At 37.2% G+C, this 23,528-nt stretch overlaps 2 protein-coding genes across 4 annotated transcripts; one reads left to right on the top strand and one right to left on the bottom strand.

Moving 5' to 3' along the window:
• Nucleotides 1–1,908: 1,908 nt before the first annotated feature.
• aida (axin interactor, dorsalization associated) lies at nucleotides 1,909–11,801 on the bottom strand. 2 transcript variants are annotated; one of them, XM_066706206.1, is made up of 11 exons: nucleotides 11,539–11,801; nucleotides 10,208–10,274; nucleotides 9,512–9,565; nucleotides 8,350–8,404; nucleotides 7,368–7,431; nucleotides 6,217–6,320; nucleotides 5,811–5,819; nucleotides 4,926–5,048; nucleotides 4,608–4,730; nucleotides 4,217–4,334; nucleotides 1,909–3,726 (listed from the first exon to the last, which is right to left on the bottom strand). In XM_066706206.1, the coding sequence occupies exons 1-11, from the start codon at nucleotides 11,667–11,669 to the stop codon at nucleotides 3,630–3,632; spliced, it is 945 nt and encodes a 314-aa protein (XP_066562303.1). In that variant the 5' UTR covers nucleotides 11,670–11,801; the 3' UTR covers nucleotides 1,909–3,629. The 2 variants fall into 2 exon arrangements, with proteins under 2 accessions (XP_066562303.1, XP_066562311.1); XM_066706214.1 differs by lacking the exon at nucleotides 5,811–5,819.
• Nucleotides 11,802–12,484: 683 nt separating this feature from the next.
• On the top strand, nucleotides 12,485–22,330 carry brox (BRO1 domain and CAAX motif containing). 2 transcript variants are annotated; one of them, XM_066706179.1, is made up of 13 exons: nucleotides 12,485–12,570; nucleotides 13,573–13,686; nucleotides 14,004–14,110; nucleotides 14,561–14,657; nucleotides 15,349–15,444; nucleotides 15,961–16,033; nucleotides 16,855–16,960; nucleotides 17,150–17,239; nucleotides 17,580–17,665; nucleotides 19,126–19,207; nucleotides 19,567–19,717; nucleotides 20,172–20,331; nucleotides 20,957–22,330. In XM_066706179.1, the coding sequence occupies exons 2-13, from the start codon at nucleotides 13,586–13,588 to the stop codon at nucleotides 21,041–21,043; spliced, it is 1,236 nt and encodes a 411-aa protein (XP_066562276.1). In that variant the 5' UTR covers nucleotides 12,485–12,570; nucleotides 13,573–13,585; the 3' UTR covers nucleotides 21,044–22,330. The 2 variants fall into 2 exon arrangements, with proteins under 2 accessions (XP_066562276.1, XP_066562267.1); XM_066706170.1 differs by having other exon boundaries at nucleotides 13,545–13,686.
• The last annotated feature ends 1,198 nt before the right edge of the window (nucleotides 22,331–23,528 follow it).

Genomic DNA, 23,528 nt, shown 5'->3' with positions numbered 1-23,528 from the left:
TGTTAGTCATTTCGAAGTCAAAAAGCAGCTCAAAATCTCCATGAAATCAGGCAGATTTGGAATCAAACATATCTTTGCTTCACAATCACAACCACACATCACCAGCGAAAAACACATATCAACCAACATTATACATGCAAACTAGACGCAGTTTCTGGTGCTGGTCAGTCTCAGATCTGTTTCGGTGGGTATCTGTAATTGAAACGGGTGAGGAGCACAACTCTCAATGTGTTGCTGCTAGAAATATGTGTCTGCACTGGAAATCAGCTGTTTCCACACCTGATGTAGGAGTTTCTAGGTGAACACAAGCTATTCAGGCACCTTGACCCCCCGGTCGTGTGTGCGCACTTTTGTATTTTAGAGGCGAGGTTGACATCTGTCCACACGACAAACGATGCACATTTTAGCTGCTTATTTATAGAAATCGGGAAAACTGAATAGCTGTGTTTTTGACAGTACAAAGTGCCGCTCTTGCCTAGTCCAGAGTGCACAGAGACGCCCAACAGGAAACCTGCGCGCAATCAACTCACTGACAGACTGAACACGGGCTCTATATAGGACATCCATATTAATATATCACATCGTATTGGCTAATAGACAGGAATTGCTGTGACTAGGTTCCACATAATAACAAGCACTGAGTGCAACAAACCTCCGTAACATTATATAATATATATATATATATATATGTGATAAAAAGTTAATTAAAATTATTTTCGCGGTCCAGTCAAAAGCGTCTGCCGGTCCGGATTTGGCCCGTGGGCCGCCTATTGACTACCCCTTTATTTTGAAGTAGATATAAGTGCAGACTGCTTTTAAAGTGAAGTGGTTTGTTGAAATAACCACCATTGAATACTGTGCATCATGCAGCAAATGAATTTGGTACAAAGGGAACGTGGGGGCCATTATGGTACTGAAGCAGGGGGCGGCTCACTGCCTACCAGGTGTGTCCACAATGGGTTGCAAGCTGGATTGCTGTGGTTGGCTCGGATCTGGTCAGCATTCAAGAGGGCAATATCATGGCCGATGGTACATTTCCTGTGCCAACTTGGATGGCTCCAAGGTGTGCGTTTTTCACAATACAGATGTTCACACAGGCTAATTAGCTTCATAAGCATCCTTCACTTGAAATTAAATTGAGTGCATTGATTTTCAAACCGATGAGCTTGTTCAATGTACATTTTTTTGTATTCTACACCATTTACAAAGCTGAACACTGTCATAACAATTCCATACACATTGTTTAAAATTGTGCTACATGCAATCATGGTACAAAGTATTTAAAAATAATGAAATACGCATCTGTTGGGCATTTCCACTACACGTATGTGCAACCAGAGTGCAACACAGGTTAAAATTAACTGAATGACAATAGTTCAAACACAATTCAGACACACACCTAAACTTAGAATGAAATGTCTTGACTAAATTGAGGGTCTTTTCTCATATAGGTCATCTGACGAAATGTTAAATATCTTGAAATGCTAGACCACGCCACGTAAAGACCGCTGTGGATGTCTCGTTAATTAATTCTTCACACTTTTCCTTGAATTTATAATATCTGGTTTATATTAGTTGAGCTAGGTGTATTTCATTAGAACAATACAGGAAGAAAAAATACCAATATTCAGTTTTCCTGGGACAAGAAAAGCAGTAACAAACACTTCCTTAATGACAAAAATGTATTCAACTGAAAATCAGTACTGAAGCTCCAAATATCAGATCAAGTCTACCTGTAGATCTTCAATGAAGCCCTCACACAAAATATCTTCCGATGGGAAAGGAAATTATATATTGTGAAAACATCCTTTTGGTTACTTAACTTTCCCTAATTGACCTGCTAACAAAAATAAAAATGCAAGTGTCAGTAAAGGAAACCAGTTATAATTTAAATAAAATAACAGAATATATTTAGAAACAATTGTGATTTATTTAGAGTTTAGTACACATTTTATAAAAAACTAGTGAGCATGTACCACTCAGAATAAAGACTGCTAATCTCAATACTTAAAATACAAAAACAAATAAAAAAACTTCAAGACAAATGGTTTTCACGCGACATCTCCTAGTCATCCAAACCACACGTTTCAGGTTGTTTCTGTGCATGCCTATTAGAATTGCTTTTGGAGTCCATGGATTACAATGAGATATGTATATGCTGTCCGGACATCCGCCGCGTAGGGATCAGAACCAGTCTTTTTTTAGTGTTCTGCCGATTTTAGTATTGAGTATTCAGGATGAGCTACCTATAACATCACAGAAACATGGACACAAAAATGATAAATGCAGGCTAGGTTTCTTACAAACATTTGCTGCACATCTGGGAACTCCAAAATAAAAATAAAATACAATAAAAATTAAAAAAAGAATCATCTACTTCCTCTTTTGCATCTTAGATTTGCAACTTTAGCAGTACATTAAGAAACACTTGCTCTGGAACAAACTTTGAAATTCATCCTGTTTACATACAAATGCTATAAAAGCACAGTCCGTGTTGTGATTCACAAAACAAAAGTATCATTCAAACACTTCAAAATACCATCACTATACTTTCTGATGCAGATATTTTTGTGATCAGTGATACCTTATAATCTCCAAGCACTATTGTGTGTATTATACAGCGATTTATAACCAGTTGTACAAAGCAGCATTCCTTTATCGTTGGCTACAGGGGATTTTTTTTTAAATGGCTGCAATATCAATCAAAGCAATCAGGCAAAGGTAATGTTTATCAAATATGTGCATCTCTTAGTGTACAGAATAATAAAATACTTTTAAAATCTGCAGGTAGCAAATAGTTTCTTCACTTGGCTGGCAGATGGTTTAATTTAATATTTTTTTCTGCTTCATAGGTTTACAAAAAAGGGATCGTGTTTTGCTTAAGCAGATTAAAAAGACAATCCATATATGCTACCGACATCCTAGGAAATCTGATCAATTCTAGCCCTTTTTATAGGTACCTATGTAGCATATCAAAGTATGCTCCATGTACACAAAGTACTAAGTGTGTCAGACAACACTGTGAGAAGCCACACAGAGAGAACCCATTCTCTCTCTCTCTATATATATAAAACTGTGTTTCCAAAACATACCTTTATCTATGTGTTAGAAAGTGTGCCATGCCCCCTTTGCATTAGTCATGAGGTGCTATAGGAGCGTTCTCATTGGCTGATGAGGGGAGGGTGGGAGTGGGCATTATGATCCTTGTCAAGCTGGTTACTGGAATGTTTTTAGAAGTCCACCAAGAGGATGCTGGTGTTCACTCCCACTTACCATTAGCTCACGTAGCTCTTCCCTCTTCACAGAATTTAGTATAAAGCAGTTAGGTATGTAGCCTGTATCTGAAGGCCTTTCACCAAGCATTTCAACCACTCTGGCTGGTAGGTATTGCATGAACAGGACAGCCATTGAGTCACATAAATCAAGCACGCTCAATAGCTGAAGAACTGCTCCAGGGAGTTAATGAGTGGCAGAACGGTTGCTCAGTTAGCTAGGTTTAGTATTGCCGAGTAAACGGGAGGGAAATGTATAGTAGTTTTGCAGAGTGACCACCGGCACACAGACACAGCAGCCAGGAGCGGCGTTTGATGGTTCATTCACACATTGAAGTGCACCCTGGGAAACCCCATTTAGTCTTTGTGCAAGGTCTGCTGGAGGTGAAGATAGAGTGGTTTCTTCGTCAAAAGGTGGAGTTTCTTCCTTTTGAAATCTGTTGGCTTCTTGTACCTATAGGATGGCATTATAATCGTCAGCATGGGGGGCAGAATGGCACCATCCCCCCCATTGAACTTCCTGTTTAGAATTCAACAAAGCTAAACTCATCTCTAAAGGTCTAAACTCAATATACGTATTTTCAAAGATGCCTGGGACTTACACAGTGCTCTCAGAAAATGTAATTCAACCTAGGCTGTAATTATTATAAAGGGTCAACAATGTAGCCCTACTGTAATTTAACACCTTAATGAAGCAATGATTAGTTTCCTCTCCCACGACATATTTGATCCAATTTCTCATTTCTTCAATTTAACATTAAACCCCAAGCATGATCAGAATTAAGGAAGGTTAACCATAAAAACTATGAATATAAATCACATTCTCACTGCAGGTTATTGCCTGTTGCCAGAGAGAGAAGCTCTTTGAATCTTGATTTAAAAGTACTGACCACAAAAAAAAAAAAAGTGTATTTAAGAAACAAAAACAAAACATCCACACTTACAGTTCTATAACAATGGGACCAGGCTTGATCTCATCCATTTCCATGAAGGCAAAACATTTTGTACTGGTAAACCTTTTCTTGGGTTTATAGTGCTTGAATTCAAAGAATATAGCTGCACCTGAAATGCAAGTTGAAAACAACAATGAATACAAACCAGCCATTTCTGCTTAAACAAATACCTCAGTTTAACTGTATTTATTTCTCAACATACTCCTAACCAACACATACTGCAAAATGTTTAAAGGTGGAGAAATACGGCTGTTATTTCCTGTGTCTCTTTTCTCCAATTTTATTGTTTTCCCATGACATGTATACTGAGCACTTCTGACATCATCACTGGGTTCACAATCTAGCAATCTACTGTATGTTTTTAGAGAAGTGAAGTATGAACCTTTAGATAGCTTCTCCAGATGTTTCTGGATTTCTACATCCACATTAAAATGAATGTAGGTGTCTTCTTTTCTGGTGGCCACTGGAGTGTCTTGCACTGGGTTCAGATCAATGCCATTTAGATCTGCAGGGAAACACATTATTTAATCACATACAGTTTCCAGGAGTCAATCTTATTTCCACAATTTAACCCCAACTTATTCAGAAGGGGTGCAGTCTATAGTCTGCAAATATGTTCAACACACAGAGATGAATTATTTTACAATATAGCTTTGCAGTGATTATTTCATTTTTCATAGGATATAGCAAGTGTTCATACCTTTAACACTAACTGTTATGTAGGGATCAATACATTGTCCTGCATCTTTGAGTCCAATCTTCTCTATCTTTATTGTAAGTAGTGTCATTCCTGGTTCTGAAGGTAATCGGGGCAACAATGTACCTGTCAAAAGAAATGTTATTAAAATGAGAATCTCCAATTTAAAGGGTAACAAACACTGAAGTTCACAGCAATAAATCCAGCTTCTAAATTATCACTTGTGCACAATTATGCTTTAAATTGATGCTTTTTTTTCCCAGTCTGAATCTAATTTATGGTTGTTTAAATTTTGTAAATTACTAGCTCTTGGTGCATTGCTTTTTCTTTCTGTTCAAACTACAAAAATCTACCAAAAACAACTGAAACAATTATTTCTGTTTAATTTATTTAATCAATTGTAATTATACTGAAAGACTACATCGTCATTTGATGTTAATCAAGTTCCAGCATGGCATTTCTTTCCTCTTTGAATTTAATGAATAAAGAGTCCCATGGTATTAATTTGGAAAAGAACCTTAAACTTCATTATTTGTTAATTTTTGCCCATTCAATCGATGATTTTAGGTTTAATAAAAATGTTGCGATCACGGGACAATTACATTTTACAATTACATTTGTGTCCATGAAGCACTTGCAACAACATGTAGCACAAACCCATACTTAAAAGTACCTTTTAGCTTGTATTTGCCATGCCATGTGGTTAAAGTATATGGGTATCCTGCCAAAACATACTACTGTGAGCAAACAATCAGCCCCCTGCCCTGCACTTGCTGGTGGGACAACCACCTTAAAATCTAACCTTGCAAGACCAGTTGCAAAATAAGTTAAAAAATAAGAATCAAAGACACAAAACCATATTTTGGCACATGCTTAATGTTACTGTACCTTGGAAAGCTGTGAATGGAACAGGCAATAAAGCAAGCGATGAAGCCATGCACAGGATCAACACAAAGGAAAAAAAACACAAACAAACAATAAATCTATCATAAGCAGCAAACAATCAGACAAATACATCGAATACAACAGAAGCAGCAGTGAGAAGTGCTATTGTAAGCATTAACTGGAAATACGGTCACTTGTTTTTCTATAGAACACCAAGCAGGTTGATTATCACTTGACCTTTAACAAGAAACAAGTGCTTTGTGCAATAAGTACATTAAAATATCTACTGAAATCTTTCCCTCCTGTACATATGCACTTAATAATGATCACAGCCAGTCTCTTCAGTTGTACACATTTCAGAACGCCCACATGGAGGAAACAAAGAGCGAGGCGACATGTCAGTTTTTACCTGGGACTCTGGAGGGGAAGGAATCGGGCGAGCCTGCCCCAGTGGCTGTATCATCTTCTTCCTCCACTTCCAAATTCTCTTCCTCGCCGGGGGCTAGAATTTTCCTGAAAGACGTAATCATAAAAACGACAGTACTAAATACGAGCTTATGCGTCTCACTTGCTGCCATATCTGTATCCTCATTAAAAAGCAAAGTAGTCCACTTTGGTGATTGACAGTTCTATCCAGACCAAACTTGGCTGTTCAGTCAAACGTCTGGGTTATTGCTACATAAAAGAAGATGCAACAATATTCAGTAAATATGCAAAAATAGTAGCTGATGTAGGTTCATATCGAAGGCAATGAGAAATATGAACACAAACAGAAGGTAGTCTTTTGTTGTGGCCTAATATTTTTAAATTCAAACTTTAATACTTATAGAAGCCTTTAACTACTTTAACCAATGAACAAGTATAAGGATGATAAATACTTTTGGAAGTCTGTAGCTATAGTGAGTTTTTTGCACAGGGTAAATCTGAGAGGAGCACCTTTAGCTAACTCTGCCGGAAAGTATGAGATTAGCAATCACGTGTCCCTGCCTGTATTGCAGCTGATAAGTTGCAACATCACCAACATTTTACATTACAAATTAATTGTTCTCTATGTATTTTTTATTAAATAGTGCTTTCCAAAACCAGAATTTCAAACAGGGAGAAAGGAAAAAAGAAAATAAGCAGTTCCATATGATTGTGCACGTTTAAAATGTCTTCTACTGTAGACTTCAATAACTCTTTGATTTCGTCCTTCGTACTTAAACAGCAACACAAAGGTGGTTGTGCACACTACATATGAGCAAGTAAAATCTGACGGGTCTTGCTTCCTTCTCATTTGAACCAAGAAGTATGACTTTTGGGCATACTGCGTACAGCAGGGAGAAATGATTGAGAACTGCTTCCAGTCTGACTTTTTAAAATGTCCGATTGCACGTGCCATGTTCATTGCTGTTGAGCTAATGTTCGAATCCCAGTCCCTGAAAGTGCTAACTGGAGTCCATTAGAGCGGTCATGCTTTTCACACCAGTATTTGTGTAAGCGTAGAGCAAGCAGGTTTTACAATGGTGAAAAGAAAAGCAGACAAATAAAAACAAACCACAAATTGAAAATTCCTTTTACCTTAAAGGCACAGGCTGCACATCAAAGGGAAAATCTTTGTTGTAAGTAAGAATATTCTTAATAACTGTTAACAAAGAGAAGAAAAAAAAGTTTGATCCTACTGTAAAGTGTAACACAAAGTAACCTGTCAGTCAGAAAACTATGAACTTTACTGTACGCAGGAACTGAAAATGTTCCCAGGACCGGTTTGCTCTAAATCAAAGGTAATGTGTGTGTGTGTGTGTGTGTGTGTGTGTGTGTGTGCGGGGGGTTTAGTTTCTCATCACATAGACACTAGAACACATCTAAACAGGGTCCCTCAAGGCCCAGTCTATGGTACAACTGTGGGCCTCAAGCATACTGAATTTAATTACATGGTTAAATTACAGTCTTATGCGTTATATTTAGACCGAATTATGCAGTGCTCGTCTAAAAGATCAATTTTTCAAAGTGTTCTCTTTCGCACCAGATAATACGTTACGACAGACTTCATGGTTAATATAAGATTAAAGCTTCAGTTTCAAGGTCAGGTATATACACTGCCAAATCATTATGGACCCTTGGAATGCATCACATGTTTTAAAATGGAGTGCGAAGCACCAACATTTAACATTTTACTGTAAAAAAGATATGAGATTAATGATACAATTACACATAATGTACTTAAAAACTGGATGGATTTGACATAATTCAGAACTCTACCACATGACAAAGCTGACCAACAGATTAGAAATTAAACAACTTAACTACAATTAAACACAACTGAAGGGTGACTATAATAGGAAATAATAGCAACTTACACCTACAAATTCATACATCACCATGCATCCTTTTCTGATAATGCAGTTACGGACATCACACAGTTCATATGTTTTACAGCTGTGGCAGTCATCAAATTTAAATATGTACTGCACTTCTAGTTTACGTTTGTAAAGTAGAAGTAGCCTTAGCAGACATATTTCATCATAGTATTATACTACACTGAACATTAAGATATACATACTGGGTTCCAGTTTCTTGAGATCTTCCAGCTTGAACTCCTCCTGGGACTGGTTACACTAACAATAAAATGATAAACCAATTACCACAAAGCTTTATTTGCCCCCACATACAAATACATACTACTTGTAATTTAGTCATTTTCTCTCTGTAAGATAGCACTTATACAACGTTTTGCATTACTTCTTGCTTTGCTTTACTAGTACTCAGATTTCCCCTATGACCTCTTTCCTTTAGCTCTTAACTGTGACTTAACATCTTGTCTGCACTTATCAGTTTTTACAATCTAGGATGTAATACCTTATATATTGTGTGCTGGATATCTCATACAGACTTGTGTAAATTGGAATTTGTAAAATGTATTATGCCTTGAACTGCACTGTATTATTGCACTTTGAATTGCGCATATATTTTGTAAATCGCTCTGGACAAGGGCGTCTGCTAAGAAATAAATAATAATAATACATAATACACTAATGATCTTGCTGAGAAACTGGGTGATGAGTCTTATTGGTTTTGTTTTCAAGCGATTTTCCGTCAGGCTTTAAAAATTCACAGGTTTAAATGGGTAAGGTTGACTTAAAACATTTTTGTCCAGTTGGGCTTGTCGTTCTGCTCCAAATAAGACTCAGGCTCACAGAGAAAAAGCACATCTAACATGCTTGAACAGTGCTTACGTACACAATATTATAATTCCAAAACCCGGAATAAACCATAATGATACTAATATATGATGAACAATTTCCTTTCCTTTTCTGTTCCGACTAGGTGAGATTAGTGCGATTCGGGTTACGTGGGTCTGTGATGACATTTCAATCTCGCCACTTAAACATTTCAAGAGCAATCGACAACAGAACCGGCATGGCGGTGCAGTGCCAAAAACAGACAGCAAGCCCATCTGGACAAAAATGTGAAGTTCTTGTCTATACAACATCGCTGCTGGAATTCAGTCTCACCCATCTAAATGTATTACTTAAACAACAGCATGTGACAACTGCAATTCACATGAATACACGGACGTGGATTCAGTCTCTACATATTAAAATGTTAAAATGTCCATAATTACAATGGCAAAGTGTAATCAGGTGTTTTGATAGCTATGAAGTTGGGAAATTATATAACAAAATAGATACAAAGAATGAAACCGCTTCAAGCACAATACATACCTGCAAGGCTGCACTTCTCATTTCAAGGCATGTCGCAAATTTTCCTAAAGTTTTCTGTTAGGACCACAAACAAAAAAGGTAAAATACAACAAAACAATATCAATATATTGTGGTTTAACAGTCCCAATAACTAGCTGATGGACATTAGATTGTAATGTATATTTCACATATTTTCATTTGTTTATTAACAGTCTAGCTCTAAACACAAGAAGTAGGCTGTGGTGTAATGCAACAATAGTACAGTTTATTTCTTCCCCCCCATTTAAAATCTTGCCATTCATGCTGTGGCAGCTAATCCATCAATCAATCCACAATTTCATCACATCTCTCAAGGGAACTCCCATAATGCCCTCAGCAAGTCAAAAGGCTCTGCTTTCATACAGTATTGCATGTTTCCAAGGCAAAGGATGTGACTGCTGTCTTCATAAACATCCATTTTAAAAGGTAAATTACACCAGACACAGAAAAAACAGCAAGAAAAACAGACAGATGGAAAGAAAAAGAAGAAAGGGCATATTATGCTTGCATCTGTTTAGCTACGTCAGCCTAGAACTGTAGAGATACATGCAAAAGAGAGTGAAACCCTTTATAATCAAGGTAATGCAGACCACATTATAGAAGATTTAGCTTCTACTGGATCAAAGCCACACTGTGAAGACCTATACAGAGTGGCGATGGTTCACCAATACAGCCTACCTTTTGATCTTCTGTGAAATCCGACGGATTAGAGGACTGAACTTCTTTCTGGAGCTGCCTTGCAAGTCTGAATTAAAATAATAGAAATTTGTTTTTTCCCCCCACAAGTACATAAAACATCCACACCAAAAGAAAATGTAGAGACAACAGTAGTGTTGAATTTTTAAATTCCAGATTAGCAAATTATTAGTAAAGAAGTTGATTAAAATAAACAGTTTCATTAAGGAGGCCAACAAAGGTTGTATTAGCGTTGTCAGTAGGGAAAAAGTAAATGGGAACATTACTTATCAGGTTAAATTCTGATAATCTCTTTCATACCTTTATTTTGTTATATTTTTCAGTAGAGACCAAAGATAAATATAGGAGGCCTTATTATAACCAGGACTGCTGCATATGAGTCTCAGTTTTCATAATGCAGTTTTCAGTTTGTATTTTGTTAATCCTACGCCCCCTGCTGGGCACCGAAGGAAAGGTTCAAATAAGGAGGGAAAAAAAGTGGCGCACACCCAGCTCACATTACTGCACAAAACATTTACCGTGTGGTTGTGAAACTAAACAAAACATGAGGACACATTTATCCTGACAACCATACACATATACATATATAGCAAGGACGACGAAATATTAGACAGATGTACAAGCAAAATGTGATAAATAATTTAAAAACATGGAAAGAAAGCACCTCGCGTAGTTAGCTGTGCAATGCACACCTAAAACAAAGCTCTGCAGAAGAGGGCCCAGGCGGTATAACACAATGATTACTATATCTATGCATTAGTTCAAAGTCGCAGAACACCCCCGAGATCTTTTTGACATGACACAATCACAATTATGACGTCAGATCTACAGCGAAGCTCCGCCCCAAACAACAAGAGGGTGTGGTTGGCCAGACTGTTGATCTCTCAGAAAATCCAACTGTGCAGACTTTCACACCGACACCGTCTGAATGTAATTTAATACAAAAACAGGATTTGTAAACACCAAGTAATAATTAATAATAATCCAAATAACTATATAGTAAAAAAAAACTTTATCAGGATAGTATATTAAACGCATTTTGCTTTTCAACTAACACATGCTTGCAAGTGATGCATTAAAAAGAAAATGATAACTATTTACATTACATTAGTGAATCGAAACGGTAGGTTTGTTACAGGAAGACTGCGACCAACTAACGCTACTGCAAGTAAAGTCCAAAATATATGACAGATAAGAATGAATGCATTGGTGCTGAAATACTAATGACTGCTGATTTATTTCTGTCGCCACTTCTGATTTGAATATCCTATTGTCCCACGGAGATCAATCACATCAAAATGTTTGCAACTTACATTTGGTATTCATCAATTGCTTCCACTAACTGTCCCCACGAATCAAAGTCCGTTCCCTTTTTAAAACTCGCCTGCCATTTCTGGATGGTCTTATTCACATCGGACATTTTCACAAGCTGCTGTTGCACCATGTGTTCTCAGGTGAGCATGGCAGGGTACATGGGCTCTAGTTTCCTCTGTGCATGATCGTGTGCCAGGTACAGACATGCAGGCTAACCGGTGCTACCAACACCCCGCACTGACCAAGCCCTTCTGTCTGCTCAACCTAGCTTGCGCTGGCATGAAGGAAGTCCCACCTCCAAGTGTGCGTCACCCCCATCGTTATTAAAGCCACAGCGGCGCAAAACCTGGGATACCGTGTTTCTGTAGCAGTGGAAGTGGTATTTGGCTCCGGAATACAACACATAGACTGTGCAACATGACACCTTGTGCAAACAGTTGTGGCCATACACAGCTTTGACTTGTGCTGCTAAAACCACCAGCTGTGTGTGTGCATCTACTCTTGTTTTAGCATTAGGCTATTTATTGATTCTGTATTAATTCCACTAAGAAAAGGGTTAAAATGCACTTCGTAACTTGACACGCTGTAAGCTATGTATATGCGTTTATGAATATACAAAACACGAAACAGACGCTTACCACAAAACTTCAGAATCTTGTTTATAAGTGGCGTCACCGGGCGGACACAAGCTAGTATCTGACGCTGTGGCTGGCTGTCCCGCACGTCAATCACGGCGTGGCCCCGCCCCTCCCCGCAGCGCCAGGCTCGTGTGAGGCGCGCGGGCACGCAGACAGACGCGGCCCGGCACGCGCGTGGGCGTGGCGCGCGCTCGGGGTCGCGACCTCCGCGGCTGGGACGCCGGCCAATGAGGGGCGGAGAAAATGACATCACTACCAACTCCAGCCAATCGAGTGGCAGACCCCACCCACCCCGTTGCCAATGACGTCACCCCGACAATACAGGAAGAAGGAGGATTTTGTTTTTGCTATTTGTAATTTCCTGGATTGAGTTGCTTGTTGAGAAGAAAAAAGGTTTGACCGTTTGTTTACCTAATTTATAATTTTATGTATTTATATATATACAAACACACGTACACAATATTGAATGTGTCTTTCCTCCAACACAATCTGACGTTTTTTTCAAAAGAGAACAGACGATTATTCAACAGCAAACTAGTCCGTACGTCGTGGTATTTATTTTTAGCCATGGCTAAGCGACATTATTGGTTACATTTGATTTTGTTTGGACATCATAAGCGATGGTTACATTATTGTAAGAAAATGTATATGTACATTTGTATCGTTATTTTAGATTTAGGAATGAATGCTAGATATATGACAATTGTTATTATGTATTCTGGTGAATGATGAAGAGCTAGGCCTCTAAGTAAGTAGCTCCATGGTGTTGACTAGATTACAGGTTCGTGGCGCTTTGATGTGCATGTATTTTTGAAAATACGACGCTGTCAATGTTACATTTGGAATGGGTGGCACATTTGTTCACATACGTTTTACTTTGATTCTTACTTGATAACGAAGATTAAACCATATTTGTGATTTGAGATGAACCCATGGACTTCAGTATTGTGTACAATGTCTTTACGCAAAGTTGGACACATTCACAGAGTACGATGAGATCAGGGGTATTTGAGCGACTCTGATTTGTTACGTTTGACAGGATGTTACTTGTATACCCAAAGACACGTTTTATTTAACTACTGGTGTAGTGCTAGATTATAATATATGAGTAGTACATCGGCCAAACAATAGACTCTGTTCGGTGTGTGGGTAGGTCAAATTTGAGAATTTCGTGATATCGAATATATATGTTTTGTTTTCTTGTAATGTGTTATTTTATTTCATAACATCTCAAACTGGCTATAATCTCATTGCAATTGAGCATGTATTGGAAATCTAAAGACATAAGTATGTTCTCTTCTGTATGTTTTATATAAGGTCTTTCTACTACTGACAGTAATTATATTATGCAATATTTTCTATTCAAGCTTGCTTTGTCACCCTCGACAATTATAGGAGTTTCCTCAACATGACACACTGGTTTCACAGAAACCCATTGAAAGCCACTGCTCCTGTCTCCTTCAACTTCTATGGAGTGGCCGCTAGTCCTGCAGCTAATAAAATATGCAAGTAAGTGCACTTACTATTAGCTATAATTGACTTCCTCCTTTACCTTAGTCTCTGTAAAATTAAGTTTCAGACTGGTAACATGAATGTGAAACAATTCGTTCTTACAGTTGCCTGTGTTTACATTCCATCTATAAATATGGTTGCTGAATGTAGCGTACATACAAAACCAATTGATCTATACACATTAGGTTACTGTGAAACCTACACAAATAAAGACAGCAATACGTTCTACATCAAATTATATTTTATTATAATAGAATTTAAGAATTAATGAAAAATCACTTAAATCATCATTTCAATTTTTATTATTTTCCCAGTGACTTGAGAGCAGCAAGAGCAAGACTTTTGGAGATGTTTACAGATGTTACATGTAATCCCGACATGATGAAAAATGCAACAGATGCTTACTTTTCACTCCTGCAAGGTTAGTAAACCCTTATTACAAAATATTTGAATTTAGTACATTTCATCTTAGGCATCTAGTTTAAACAGTGTACTCCCAGTAATGGTCTTTTTTTTTTTAATAAGAAAACTAAGCCTATTTATTGCATTTCTCTGTTAAAAAATAAAATATTGATCAGAATAACACCCCTATTCCCTTCTCTTATTTCACTAAACCTTTAGATAAATGACAACATTGTCACTAATGCAAAATAAGAATTTCAGAGCACCTCAGTTTATTCTGTTTATCAGCAATCTAGATATTTGTATATATAAGATCAGGGTTCTGTACAGTACTGATAAACTTTAAATAGATATGAAATGGTAAATATGCAATTTCATGTTAAAATAGGCTTTTTAAAGCAACAGTTTGCATTTTACCAGTATTAGTTTTAGATTTTACTGTAGTTTTGACCTATATGATGTCCTGCAGGCTTCATAGTATCTTTGGATGATACTACAAAGGAAAACAAATTGCGGTTCATTCAGAACTTCAGATGGACTGACACTTTACATGGAAACATTCCAAGGTATGTATGTGTCATTGCCGTGAAACCCATGAAGGATAGGTGCCATTCTAGATAAACATATCTTTATGTATTAAAAAAATAAGAAACTAGGTCCACTGTCTGAGATGGTCAACTGACTGATTTAGGCTTCTAATGCTGCTCAATGGGCAAAATAAGTCTAACCTCAACAGACACCACCTATTGTTAGTTAATTATGTACAATGTTCCACCTGTACCAGTTCATAATAAATAAACACACAATTAATAGATGTACAAGTGATCTTATTGTTGTTTGATTAGTTATACCAACCTACCATACTGACGTGAAAATAAAGTGTTTTTTGTGAATCAATAAATCACCAAAATTAAGTACATATGTATTGAATAAGACAATTGTCTAGGCTCGTCCTGGTATAAATGTTATAATCATGAGTTTGAACTGGGTATTTAAGTCTGTTTTACAAAGGAATACAATTTGTAGGGAGAAAAAGTGAAGGAAATTCCCTCTGCATGTTAGGACACTGACAGACATGTAAATTATCTTGAATGTGTAACAGACTTAAACAATATCAATCAGTCCTTGTGTTGGTAGGTTGAAAATGTTTAATGTTACTTTTTAATTATGAAAAACAATAGGTCTGTTTTACTGAACTGAGTCAGTGTTCTTATTAATTTGATTGCATTAATTTATAGACAACCACTTTATTTTTAGTGCCCAGCAGGATGCTGTGTTTGAGCTGATCTCAATGGGATTCAATGTCGGGATCTGGTACACCAAGTATGCTTCTAGATTGTCTGGAAAAGAAGAGTAAGTGTTAAAGCTATGTCCTCGACTGAGTTGATATGATCAATATTGCAGTGTTTTAAGTCCGTCTCAGCATAAAAACAAAAGTTGAATTCTACATAATGAACATGATAGCACAGACTTGCTTTTCAGCAATGGAGCATTCATAGGGATTGAATGAAAATAAAATAGGTCTTTTAGAGAAAAAAAAATTGTCCACCTTTAGTGGTCTAAATACAAGATGTGCATTTCGAATACTGAAATCCTGAAGACACTAACAGATTTGTGAAAAGGTCAGATTAAAGAATGCATGTTTTATTTAGTTTTTGTTTGCTTTCAGTTTTAAGTACACTGCACAATGTGAAGAGTGTGGGGATATGGTGTCAGTTGGACTACATTGCAGTTGACTTTTCCAAATGATGGAACTTTGAGCAAATTATGTTTGACATCATAAATAACATGGATGAATGATGGATTTAGGTTTTTATTAATGTTGTTGGATTATCTATTAAATGTTTATTACTATTTCTGTATTTTCAGCATTACAGAAACGGAAGCAAAGGAAGTTCACAGAAGTCTAAAAATTGCATCTGGAATACTCAAACATCTACAGGTTATTATGAACATTGTATTTTAAATAGTCTATTTTTGTAGATAGAAATATATAGTTTTTCATACATATCCATTGCACTGTTTGTGTGTATGAAATAATCCATCAAATGACAGGCTTCTTTTATCTGAATGTTGTAGTTCACAATGGTGTGAAGCATTATAGATGATCTGTGTGAAGTACATTCTACTATCTAGGCTTAATATGTCCTTTGAGGTATTTGATGAATCTAGAACAATATATTTAAGAGCTCATGGGGATTATTTTTGGAGTTTCTTACACCGCACTGCCATAATCAAATTCTACTCTGTCTATTGTTCACCAGCAGCTCCATAATAGGCAAGTGTGCAGCCTATTTACTTAAGGTGTTGTTGTATTTACAATGTTTGTACATCAAACACTATGAGGTGCAAAATGTCCAGTCTACTAGGATATTGGCTGGTTAAGAAATTGAAAAAGGCATAATGAGGACAACCTGACCAATTTATTAAGTAATCTTTGCAAGACCTGGGAGTTTGACAGTCTGGAAAACCATTCTGTGAAAGGACGACTAATCTTTTAGAATTATATGTAAAAGTTGGACTGAATAAATGTCCTTGCTGTATAAGCTTACAACAACCATATTGTGATTTAGAATGTTGGTAAAACAAAATAGCCATATTGAAAAACTGAAATGGAAATTTGTATTTTATTGATATGAAAACTGTGACCTTTTACTATATCCATACAATGGTAGGTAATTGTTTCATTAGCAGTCAAGGGTGTGGAATAGTTTCAGAAGGAACACCTTTTTCTCAATCGTGCCTGACATGTTGTGTTTATAGGATGCCTACATTCCACGTCTGATCACTCCTGCAGAGAAAGGCCGAGATCTAGATCCTCGAGTTATCGACACATACATCGTCCAAAGCCAGGCAGAAGCCCAGGAAGGTAAAAGAGTTTCTTGAGTTTCTGGGCAGTGAATATAAAGGATGTTGTTTTTTGGTGTAGTGCTTTTAGAAAGAACATTACCAAATCTCTGCTGGCAAAGCATTGTGAAACAAAGACTGTGGTATAAATTGTCGACTGTCTTTTTAGTTTTATTCTCACTCTTTTTCTTTTCTTCCCTTTTCTTGATAGTGACAATTGCCAGGGCCATTGAACTCAAGCACAGTGATAGTCTTATAGCTGCTTTGGCCTTTGAAACAGCCAATTTCTATCAAAAGGCTGGTGAGTTTTTGCTTTCTTTTGTATTTTTACATATACATTAAATTTGCGTTTAAAATATATATATTTGTGGTCTTTTGAAGATGTACACTTAGCAGCACTTTTACTTAAATATCAGGTAGTGAAATACAAAAGTTCCTACCCTGTAAATGTCTGCTCTTAATCACCTTGAAATGCCAGAAGAAATCTTTGAACTTTTTCATTTGGCCATCCAATAAATGCTTTGAACACTAAGGTTGAAGTCTGTCAAAAACATGTTTGTCTTCACACATGACTCCTTTTTCGCATTGACTGTCATGGCATGGGAATGAGATGCATTAGTGACATTGCACTGTACCTGCAGACCACACTCTCAATACTCTGGAACCAGACCAGACCAACAAGTGGAGGAAATACCTTCAGCTCAAGCAGTTCTTCTACATGGCCTACGTAAGTTTACTTTGATTTGTCACCTAATGTCAAAATGCCTAATGTCTCCTTCTTTATTAACCTTCTAATGGTACCTAGAAATTAAATAAATAGGGGGAAAAGGCCTTCAGTTAAACTTCATTTCCCCAAAAAGCTTTTCCTGCAAGAAAAAATGAAGAAAGTCTCTTCAAATAGATGCTTGTCTATTATACACTCAACTAAAGGATTATTAGGAACACCTGTTCAATTTCTCATTAATGCAATTATCTAACCAACCAATCACATGGCAGTTGCTTCAATGCATTTAGGGGTGTGGTCCTGGTCAAGACAATCTCCTGAACTCCAAACTGAATGTCTGAATGGGAAAGAAAGGTGATTTAAGCAATTTTGAGCGTGGCATGGTTGTTGGTGCCAGACGGGCCGGTCTGAGTATTTAACAATCTGCTCAGTTACTGGGATTTTCACGCACAACCATTTCTAGGGTTTACAAAGAATGGTGTGAAAAGGGAAAAACATCCAGTATGCGGCAGTCCTGTGGGCGAAAATGCCTTGTTGATGCTAGAGGTCAGAGGAGAATGGGCCGACTGATTGAAGCTGATAGAAGAGCAACTTTGACTGAAATAACCACTCGTTACAACCGAGGTATGCAGCAAAGCATTTGTGAAGCCACAACACGTACAACCTTGAGGCGGATGGGCTACAACAGCAGAAGACCCCACCGGGTACCACTCATCTCCACTACAAATAGGAAAAAGAGGCTACAATTTGCACAAGCTCACCAAAATTGGACAGTTGAAGACTGGAAAAATGTTGCCTGGTCTGATGAGTCTCGATTTCTGTTGAGACATTCAGATGGTAGAGTCAGAATTTGGCGTAAACAGAATGAGAACATGGATCCATCATGCCTTGTTACCACTGTGCAGGCTGGTGGTGGTGGTGTAATGGTGTGGGGGATGTTTTCTTGGCACACTTTAGGCCCCTTAGTGCCAATTGGGCATCGTTTAAATGCCACGGCCTACCTGAGCATTGTTTCTGACCATGTCCAACCCTTTATGACCACCATGTACCCATCCTCTGATGGCTACTTCCAGCAGGATAATGCACCATGTCACAAAGGTCGAATCATTTCAAATTGGTTTCTTGAACATGACAATGTGTTCACTGTACTAAACTGGCCCCCACAGTCACCAGATCTCAACCCAATAGAGCATCTTTGGGATGTGGTGGAACGGGAGCTTCGTGCCCTGGATGTGCATCCCACAAATCTCCATCAACTGCAAGATGCTATCCTATCAATATGGGCCAACATTTCTAAAGAATGCTTTCAGCACCTTGTTGAATCAATGCCACGTAGGATTAAGGCAGTTCTGAAGGCGAAAGGGGGTCAAACACAGTATTAGTATGGTGTTCCTAATAATCCTTTAGGTGAGTGTATATCCATAATGAACAATTATTGTACATCTTGTTTTCTCCCTTTGCAGGCCTTCTGCTACCATGGGCGGACACTCCTAGCAAGTGACAAATGTGGAGAAGCTATCCGATCTCTGCAAGAAGCTGAAAGATGTAAGCATGCCTTTAAATTTGTACAGTTTACACCTGCTTGGATTGCAACGTCGCACAGCTGTTTGGCAGCATCTTTAAATAAATGCCTTCCAGCGGTTAGCTGTTACAGCTGGTCCTTTAAAAGTGATTCAGTCAGGTGGTTTACTAGTTTGTGATTCAGAACATAGCCTACATTAAATGAAGACCAGAAGGCCCCCGAGGATCAGTGTTTTGGACTTATGTCATAATTGGGTCTGTTTATTTATTGTGGCTTTCTTTATTACTGTTCTCTACATGGCTAGCTGTGATTCTGTAAAGAAATCTGATTCATGTTCTGAAGAGAGTAGATAATAGAAGCTTTTCTCTTGCTTTTTAACTAGATTATGCCAAAGCAGAGAGTCTGTGCAAGGAGTACCGTCAAACCAAGGGACCAGGAAGCACAGCTAAGCCTTCAGAACAGCTCTTCTTCAAGAAGCTTGGCTCTTGTATCAAAACCACGCTGGAGAAGTGTCAGAGAGAAAATGGCTTCATGTGAGTCCCACTCACCTCAGATTTATTCTTGTATTTAGGAAGCAGATGATTCAGCATTGTAAAGACATGGATTTCTTGTTGTCTCGTATGCATTGGCATGTGAGAAGTTTAGTCTGAGCTGTATTACAGTATTTAGTTTGTATAAATATACATGCAGATGAAGATGTGCAAGGGGCAATCACAAGCAAAATGTCTACAAACTGAATTTCAGCCTTGGGCAAGCCACCCACATCACAAAGCTTTGGCTCCAGCTGTCATTAAATTAATACAGGAATACTGATTGCTTATGGTTTCTCCACCTAAATGGTTGTACCTGCAAGCTTTATTTTACCCTGCAGCATTGCATTTTGCCATGGTCTGTTTTGCACAATTCACTGTGGTGATGGCTGTAGTTTGGCTAAAAACTACCCATAGAGTGGATTTGCAGGGTATTATTTTAATCTCTGTTTGCCAGATATTTCCAGAAGGTGCCGGCTGAGCCCCCCCAGTTGGAGCTGAAGGCCAGCTATGGCCTCGCTGAACCTGCCGCCTTTGAGTTTCCTCCTCTCAGCTCTCAGTGCACACCGGAAGTGTACGCTACCTTTGACCTGACTAGAGGGGCAAAGGATGACAAGGTATTCATCTCGTCATGCTGTGTGGCCGGAACTTCCTATTGGGGGTCTTAATGGAAATGCTAAAAGCTGTTTAAGATAGGCCTATTATGTAGGCTTTTGAATTGCAAATTATTTTTGATGGTCACTGTATGACTTAATTTGTCCTGAATCAGTGATTTAAGAATCTTAAATCGGTCACTAATATCTGTATGAAATTGATCACTAAGATCTTGAGTCTAAATTGTATCGCAGTGAAACAAAAGCTGTGAAATTAACCCATCAATGAAATCAGATATTACTCTAATAATCTAGCCAATGTCATTTCAGATTAAATTAGTTCAATTACAGACTATCCATAATGTATCTTGTAACAGGGGTTGGGAAGTAGCATCATAAAAGATTAAAGAAACCAATTACCTCACATTAATTAAAAGTCCATAGCTGACCATTTACACCTCTGCAGGGAAAGAAATGCACTGCGTTTTCAACCGTGAATAATATCCGTCATATCGAACCATTCATGGATTTTTAATAAATAAATAAATAAAATAAAATAAAAAGGCCAGTTTATGCACAAACTAAATTGTCATACCAAGGAAAAAGTAAAGTAGAGTTATATATTTCATATATTTTTTATATTTTACAGGCCAAACCTAAACAAGAAGAAGAGGTTAAGCCAGTAAAGGAACCAGATCTGAAGCCACAGAAAGACACCGGCTGCCTTATTTCATAAGAACGAAGGGCTTCTTCTACAAAGTATATGTGAACGAGAGGAGAACACTACATCTTATTTCAGTGATATAGAAAAGCTTTCTTGGACTTTCCTTCTTTAAAATAAGTATATGGTTCTTATCTACACTCCTGTTGATTTGCATAGTTTCCTTATAGGAAGCAAATGTTGAATTTCTTCCAAACCAAGTGTAGGGTCTAACGATCAACTGTCATGGAAACCTTCTGGTATCCAGGTAAAACGTGAAATGTGGATATTCTATGTAAACTACAAATGGGAACAGTCCTGCATTTGGACTGGACCGCCACCAGATAGTGTAGACTATTGTACACTATGGATCACATTATGGTCAGTGGTTGCCTACCCAAAAAACATCACTCACATTTACCTGATTTTTAATAATCACTGTGAATGAAATTGTAGGGACTTATGGGGGGAAAATAAAACTGTAAAAACAATCCGATAATATTACACAGTATGATGTAATAAAACAGAAATATTGTAAAGATTAAATGTATAAAGTATGAGAAAATATAAAGATGGATAATTACTAGAATTACTTGATTTGTTTAGTGTTCCTTTTTGTTCACATGTCCTTAGTGATTTAATTTTATCTATCTATAAATTATGTCTTAATAATTACATGCATTTGTATATATTTGTTCCATACCATTAAAAAGTTTTGGAGAACAGTTAAAAACTAACAAAATCCGTCAGTTCAGAAGACCAGGTGAGAACATATGTGGGATATTTATTCTTTCTTTAAAACATCTTAACACTCTATTCATACACACTTGTACTAGGACTCGCCAGATGCTGTCTATTGCAGTGATTGGTGGAAGCTCTGGAAAAACAAACTGAGACAGTATTGGACTATTTTTAATTCAAATCTATGTATGGAAGCAAAAGCTGATCATAGTACATGTGTGTTTGATGGCCTTGTGATACTTGCATTACAAAGTTGTGTGGGAACATTAATGATTGTGAGATGAATATGATTTGTGGAAATGAGGCTGAGCTTTTCTTTTTTTTCTCCCAAAATAGTTGATAGTGCTTTGATCAGATTCATGTGCTAGTATTTAACTAATGTTTTCCAGACGTAACTATTTATATACTCTTAAACCTTGGGTCAAACACAACTTCTGATGTTCTTACAGTTGAAAATCATTATCCAGTTCTTAAGATGATGTGATCTGAGTAACAGTTCCAACTAACCTGCTTTAAGAAGATCCACAACACTTTGTTTTCATGTAAACTCTGAGCTAAAAATAAAAATCTGTTTAAAACAAACCCAAAGTATTATTTGGTCCTTTCTGGATGTTTTCTGCTGCTTTAATCCAACACAGGGTTTGTCACAGTTAGAAGCCATTGTCGTCTCAAAACTAAACCCAGGCATTTGGCATTTCGCCTGAGTGAGAATTTGCGTCATTGGGAGCCTGAGAACCTTCTGCAAAGCAAGGTTACATGAAAAAATGTGTTTAGTGCTTAGCTGAAACAAACTTTTGTTTTCACCAGTTACTAAGATAATTTTCTTTACTATTATCTAAACTCCAATAAGCATAATGTTCAACAATATTTAAAACCCTTTTTTGGTGTGTGCCTGAATCCAATTAATTTCCTCTTTACTATCTGATCATCTTTCCCTTTGTTGGCTGGTGTTATTTAATCTCAGGTTTGAAGCAGAATAAGCCCTTGCTTCATTATTACATACTGCCTGTGATACATTTTAGTTAAATTTGGTATAGGATGTCCGATCAATCCATTTTGTCTTATTTTTGCAAGGGTTTGTTTAGCTATGGAATGTAATTCAATATTGTGCTGTGAACAATGGCAGTGTTGATTGGCTCTATTATCAGACAAAAGCTGATTCCTTAGTATTTCTGGCTATCATGATTCAGGCTTGTTAAGCCCGTTTTCCTGCTAGATTGCAATCAAGGGCTTAGAGATCATTATTTTGTTTTTCTGCCTTTTATATTTGCACTTTGATGTTGAATGTATAATTAAATATTTCTCTTTTGCCCCAGAGCGAGCTGACGGTGAACTCCTGTTTAGATTCCACCTGTAGACTGTTAAAGCTTCATTTTATTCAATGTAATGTGCGTGTTAATTTTTAGTCATGTCATGAACCTTGTCAAATTGTAAAATGTGTGTATATATATAAAATATTGTATATTAGTGTTTGCTTTGAGTCAAGAAAGTTACCTTGGATTAAAGGTGTCTGCTAAACAGCCTGTACATTTTTGCCTGGTAGCAAGAATAATCATCCTCATGATGTATTTTTAAATACATCATGAGGATGATTATTCTTGCTACCAGGCAAAAATGTACAGTGACTTTTTCTAATGTTTTTTTGCTATGAGTAACTTTTGAAGGATTTATATACTGTGGAGAATAAAAAGTCAGCATATACTAGAAAGTCTGGAATAAACTGACATTTTAGGTTCGAAAATACTGCAGCTTTAAATTCACAGCAAACCTCAAAATCCAA

The sequence above is a fragment of the Amia ocellicauda genome, chromosome 1 (assembly GCF_036373705.1).
Source record: "Amia ocellicauda isolate fAmiCal2 chromosome 1, fAmiCal2.hap1, whole genome shotgun sequence".
In the NCBI taxonomy this organism is placed as follows: Eukaryota; Metazoa; Chordata; class Actinopteri; order Amiiformes; family Amiidae; genus Amia; species Amia ocellicauda.
Note: the sequence above shows the minus strand (reverse complement) of the source record. Positions and strands in the feature narration are given on the sequence as shown.